We start from the raw sequence: 5,737 nt of genomic DNA on the forward strand, positions 1-5,737 counted from the left end.
CTACAGGGAGCGCCTCAGTCTTGACCTCTCAGCTGTGTAACTAAGAAGACCGCCCTTGACTCAGTTCCTTCAGCTATTCTCAGGCTGATGGGAAATGAAAAAAGGAGCGGGGCTGAGTACTCGTTTCTTGTGGGGGTGCAGTGCTTCTCATCCACACAGCTCACACTCCACACTCGCTCAGAAAGAAAGAGAAGGGACGGACTCAGGCTCCCCCAAAGGTGGCCCCTATGCTCTGCCCGTGCCTCCGTTTCCCCTAAAGTGCAGGCACCACCAAGTCATCAAATTTATTGGATTCATACTTCGGCGGGGGAGGATAAAGCTGTCTCTTGAGGGCTCAGAGCAGGATGCAAAAGAGTCGCTTGTCACGGAAGGGATTCTCGGCGGCGGGAACAGGAGTCACTAGTGGATCATCCTTAGCGTGAGTCTCGCAGAAAGCCAGAAGCTCAGCCGCCGCCTGCGACACCTGCAGGCGAGGTGTAGAGATGCAGTTGACCCGCCCTAATGACTTGGTCCCTGGGTGAACGCCCAAATCCCCGCCCCGTATTTTGACCACGCCTTGTCTGACCACGCCCCCCTGGTCGAGCCCCACCCTCCCACTCCTCATTTCCCAGGCTCCTCCCCCAACAGAGCCTGGCGCAGACCCCCACCCCCCACAACAAACGATTTCCCCCACGGTTCTGTGCACCTTCATGCGATCGATGTTCACTTCCAGCTTCAGCTGCTCCACGGTCTTGCGAGCTTCAGCGATTTTAGCCATGTTGTTGGACATGGCTGCGGCAGAAAAGGGGTTAAATGCCTGGCAGGAGTGGGGCCTGGGGCCTGGAACGCGTCTGGATTCCCCCGGGGAGTAGTGAGAAGCAGTGGTGCGACCCAGTAACAGGAGAAGTGGTTGGGGTGACGACTCAAGAGGAGGACAGGAAGATGGAGGGGTACCCGGATGGGGATACCCACCAAGAGGCAGCTGGAGGAAGAGCAGAGGGGCCGGGGAAGGAAGAAGGGAGACACAGATGGGAGGCTGAGAGGCAGGTGGAGGAGGCAGGGCCAGAAGGACAGGGCCACAGGTGCTTGATCAGAATCTACTGATCCAGGTGCCCTCACCCCCTGGGGATAGAGCTTGAGCCAGGAAGGGGGGTAGCTCCCCAGGCCAATTAGCCGCGACTCCAGGGAGAACTGAGAATTAAGATCTCGGCGGGAGGGGCGCAGAGGAGGCCTCATTAGGGCCTTAGCTGCAGCTGCCCCCCTCTGCCACCCTCAGGGACCCACCCCCGCCCCAGCCTTGGCTACCTCAAAGGCTCCTCTGCTCATTAGCAGGCCGGAGAGAGGGCTGAGGCCAGTCAACCCAGCCAGCTCTGCAAAGGGGTGTTGAGGATAGAGGGACAAGAGGAAGAGCCGGGGGAGGGGGCAGAGTGACAAGACACACAGGTATGGAGAATAGACTGAAGATGGAGACAGAGATATTGGGGGAGAGATGATGAAGGAAGACGATAGGGAGAGGAGGGGAAAGGAGGGTATAGGGAAGAAAGAGATACAGGGAAATCGGGAACAGAGGAACAGAGGAGACAGGGAGACAGGAGAGAAGGGACCCGGACAGAGGAGGACACGGCAGGGCTAGAAGGGAAATGGAACAAGGCAAGAGGAGAGAGGCAGTGAGGGATGAGTAGAAGGACAGAGAGGATGACGGACACACAGAACTATAAAGTCATTGATTCCTTCCTTCGCTCATTCACTCATTCAATCGCGGACGGACAGATGGCAGCCACCAAGCAGCTACTGGACCCGGACAGGAGCCTCCTACCTGTTGCAGCTCAGGGTTGGGATGACTGGCGGGCGACAGAGGCTGAGAGAGACAGCGGCTGGTCCCCTTCTCAGTCCCGCCCTCTCCCCTGGGGTGCAGCCCCTCAGGACCGCCTCCTTCTCCTAGGCACCACCTGTCTCTACGCCCTAGGTCTGTTTCTCTGGGTCCTCTCCTTGCTATGTATCTCCTTTTCTCCCTCTCTCTGTTTTTCCGTCACTCTTATTTCCCACGTGTCTTCCTCTGGAGTCCCTCTTTCACACTGGCAGGAAAAGATGCACCCTTTAGGTGTGTGTGTTTATGCTCATAAGCCTCTCCTGGGTGTCCCATGCAGCCTCGGTGCTTCACACGCAAAGCAGGCGCCTCAGCATTCCCCCATCTCACTCAACGGCACACAAACTCAAGTCACCCACATAGGGATGCTCACTACCTTGCTGGGCCACTGGATAGTGCTACCGTGCTCGACGCACGCGTAATGCCAAAGGTCTCGACTCATGATGTCTCAGAGCACAGCACACCATCGCCCGTGACGGCTTGCACCACTGCAGTCAGGTACCTATCTTAGAATGTCAAGCGTATGTGTCGTCACCCACACGTGCAGTTTTAGCTTCTCTTGAAGGTCCCATTCACTCTCTCAACATCTCACACGGGGACATATAATAACTCCTTTAGAATGTCTGCCAAGCGCTCCATTGCTTAGTCTGGCACAGGCCCACATGGTTTTCTTTCCACGGGTGCCTGTGTGTGGCCATGTTTACTCTTGGTCAGTTTCCTAATACACATGGCACACAGTCCTCACACACACACATACACACGTTTTACACACGCGCGCGCGCACACACACACGGGTCTTTGTTGGGCCTCATAGTCTGTATTACAAATGCTCACACGCTGTCTCTCTATTCCTCACTCACCTTTGAGTTCCTAACCACCACTTTTGCAAAGGCAATTGCAAACACAGGCCAACCTCTCGGTGTCACGTGATCACCAGTGTAGCAGACACACTTTTACATTCACACAGTTGACCACACCAGGTTCCCCTCGTGCCATCACTTGGGTGACTTCACTCTGCTCCTGTAACGCATGTGGATTTCCTTACATACAGATGACAGCACGGGCAGGTTCCAGGAAGTTTCTCTCTCAGACCCAGTGCCCATAGGGGCCCACAGTCTCACCGATAATCTCAGTGTCACATGACACCTCACTCTGACAGTCCCACTTAATCCCTCCTTGTCATTCCTAATCTCACTGTGTCACACAGTCCCACACCACATCTGAGACGTGCCCTCACACTGGCGTGGGTAGCACTACCTCTGGATGTCGTGTGGGACACCACAGCCATCACTTGCTTAGTCGCTCACCCTCGCCGCCCTCAAGGCCCCACTGCTGGCCACACGGTGGCGCCCTCGAGCCAAAGTCACTGGAGGAGCACGAGCAGAAGCAGCTAAGACAAGGCATCGCCGGCCAGCTTTGCAGAAGATAGAAACCGGAGATCTGGGGGACCCTAGAAGCATGTGAGAGAGGGGAGGTGGGTTCCTACGAAGGTGAAAGAAGTGCGGGATTAGAGGGAGAAGAAGAGAACTTCAGAGAGAGGAGAGAGGGGCAGAGAAACTAAGTACGGAGAGAGACAGAAGGACAGACGGGAGGTACAGGAGAGGTGGCAGGAGACAGATACACAGACTGGGACTTGGAGACAGACACTCAGAGAAGGAGCCTGGCCGGCCAAAGGACAAGAAATTCATAGTGCGACTTCCCGGCCGGACCACACGGCGGGGCGGGGCTGTAGGGGGGGGGTGTTGTGGGTGTGGTCAAGGGCGGGCTTAGTGGGGTGTGTTGGACGAGGCGTGGCCTGTAGGGGAGTAAGGGCGGGGCTTGACGCTCCTTCCATTTTTGGCTCTCAGGGATCCTGGAACCCTGGAAAGAGGTGGAGTCGAGAGAGGTGTCTCTGTACCGGGAAGCCAGACTGGTCGGGGAAAGATATCAGTCTCTGATAGCTCCCGCCCGCCCAGTACTGGGGACTGACTCCAAAGACTTAATCGTGCTAAGCAAGAGCCCTGTCACTGAGCTACATCTACAGCCCTCTGTTGACTTTTTCATTTTGAGACTGTTTCCTTTAGTTGCGCTAGAATGGCCTTGAACTCACTCTGTGGCCCAGGCGACCCTCCTGCCACGGCCATCCCTAGGGAGCTGGGATGACAGGCCTGAGCCGCGTTGATGGCTTTTTGGAACTGGCTCCCTGCCCCCTCCCTCGTGGGCTCACAGGGCCAGGTTGGAAGGAAAACACGGCCCACATCTGGAAAGCATCAGGCGCGCCGGACGTGCCAGGGCCCCGAGCCGGAGCTGCGGGAGGGGGAGGGGAGCCAAGGAGCTCCCCCCTCCACACACACACACCAGCCAAGCGGTGTCTGCCGGCGCCGAGGAGGGGCCTGGGCTTGCCCCGAGCCCGGCGCCTCCTGCAGCTGGTTTTCATCCCCAGATCTGGCCTAGGGTGCCCCAGAGGAGGAAACCTAGCTAACTTAATGCTGGAAAGACAGGGTGACGACCCCGTCTCCAGACCAAAGGCTAGAGGAAGGAGGAAGGAGAAGGGAGAACAGACGGACACGGAATGGATAACCTCCAGCTCCTTCCTAATCTACAGACCTCAGCAGCCTCTCCATTATTTAAATATATATATATATACATATATATTTAAATTATATGAACTTATATTTATATATGTTTATATTTTACTTTTTTTTTAAAGATTTATTTATTTATCATGTATACAACATTCTGCTTTGATGTATGCTCGCATGCCAGAGCAGGGCGCCAGATCTCAGTACAGATGGTTGTGAGCCACCATGTGGTTGCTGGGAATTGAACTCAGGACTCTGGAAGAGCAGCCAATGCTCTTAACCTCTGAGCCATCTCTCCAGCCCACTTTTTTTTTTTTTTTTTTTTTTTTTTGAGACAGGGTGTCTCTGTGGTTTTGGAGCCTGTCCTGGAACTAGCTCTTGTAGACCAGGCTGGTCTCGAACTCACAGAGATCCGCCTGCCTCTGCCTCCCAAGTGCTGGGATTAAAGGCGTGCGCCACCACCGCCCGGCTATATTTTACTTATTTATTGTGTGTATGCGGATGTGTGTGACTACACCACAGTCTCGGTGGTGTAGGAGTCAGGGTCACCTTGTGAACTTTATTTCTCTTCCCATCATGTGGAACCCAAGTCCTCAGGCTGGTGGCAAAGGCCTTCAACCGGCTGAACCATCTCCAAGTCCTTAAGTATTATAAGCATCTTAAACACATCCAGAATCCACAAACTCCCTCCAGCTTCACTCTTTTTTTGGCTCCCACATCTGGCCTTTTTCCTCTGACCCTGTCGGCTTGTTTCTTGCAGAGAAATCACAAGGCCTTTGTCTCAAAACAAGTCTCAGGGTACCTGTAATCCCGGCACTGAGGGGCACTGAGGAGGATGAGCCTGGAAGTCTGGAAATCCCAGGATAGCCTGGACTACACATTGAATCCCATCTTAGCTGGTGCTAGAGAGTGGGACTAGCCTAGAAAGGGTGGTGGGAGAGGGGTCTGGGGGTGTGTCTCTGCAGGTAGAGTGTTTCCTAGCATGTAGGAAACCCTGGGTACCACATACCTGTAATGCCAGCATTCTGCATGGAGCCAGCCTTAGTTAGTGTTCTGCTTGTATGTATGCCTGCAGGCCAGAAGAGGGCAGCAGATCCCATTACAGATGATTGTGAGCCACCATGAGGTTGCTGGGAATTGAACTCAGGACCTCTGGAAGAGCAGCCAGTGCTCTTCACTGCTGAGCCATCTCTCCAGCCCCACATTTCATTTTCTTAAAGATTTATTTTATGTGTAAAAGCGTTTAGTTGTATATGTATGTGCACCATGCAGGTACCCATGAACAGTAAATTGTGAGCCACCATGTGGGTGCTGGGAACTGAACCCAGGT

The 5,737-nt window shown here is 54.5% G+C and overlaps 1 protein-coding gene across 4 annotated transcripts; it reads right to left on the minus strand.

The window, feature by feature from the left end:
* Positions 1-213: 213 nt before the first annotated feature.
* Positions 214-2,319, minus strand: Gng8 (G protein subunit gamma 8). Of its 4 annotated transcripts, none has more exons than XM_005361040.3 (3): positions 2,223-2,319; positions 686-771; positions 214-463 (listed from the first exon to the last, which is right to left on the minus strand). In XM_005361040.3, exons 2-3 carry the CDS (start codon positions 767-769, stop codon positions 335-337), a joined length of 213 nt encoding a protein of 70 aa, XP_005361097.1. In that variant the 5' UTR covers positions 770-771; positions 2,223-2,319; the 3' UTR covers positions 214-334. The 4 variants fall into 4 exon arrangements, with proteins under 4 accessions (XP_005361097.1, XP_026642238.1, XP_026642239.1 ...); XM_026786437.1 differs by lacking the exon at positions 2,223-2,319 and adding an exon at positions 1,796-2,045; XM_026786438.1 differs by lacking the exon at positions 2,223-2,319 and adding an exon at positions 1,285-1,447.
* Positions 2,320-5,737: the final 3,418 nt, after the last annotated feature.

Source organism: Microtus ochrogaster, linkage group LG4, assembly GCF_000317375.1.
Source record: "Microtus ochrogaster isolate Prairie Vole_2 linkage group LG4, MicOch1.0, whole genome shotgun sequence".
Taxonomy (NCBI): Eukaryota; Metazoa; Chordata; class Mammalia; order Rodentia; family Cricetidae; genus Microtus; species Microtus ochrogaster.

What these genes read in the sequence shown, in the direction of transcription:
- Gng8 (XM_005361040.3), bottom strand. Translation starts at nt 769, where the DNA reads ATGTCCAACAACATGGCTAAAATCGCTGAAGCTCGCAAGACCGTGGAG. An exon ending in TGAACATCGATCGCATGAAG is followed by an intron (nt 464 to 685) that starts GTGCACAGAACC and finishes CCTCGCCTGCAG; the next exon opens with GTGTCGCAGGCGGCGGCTGA.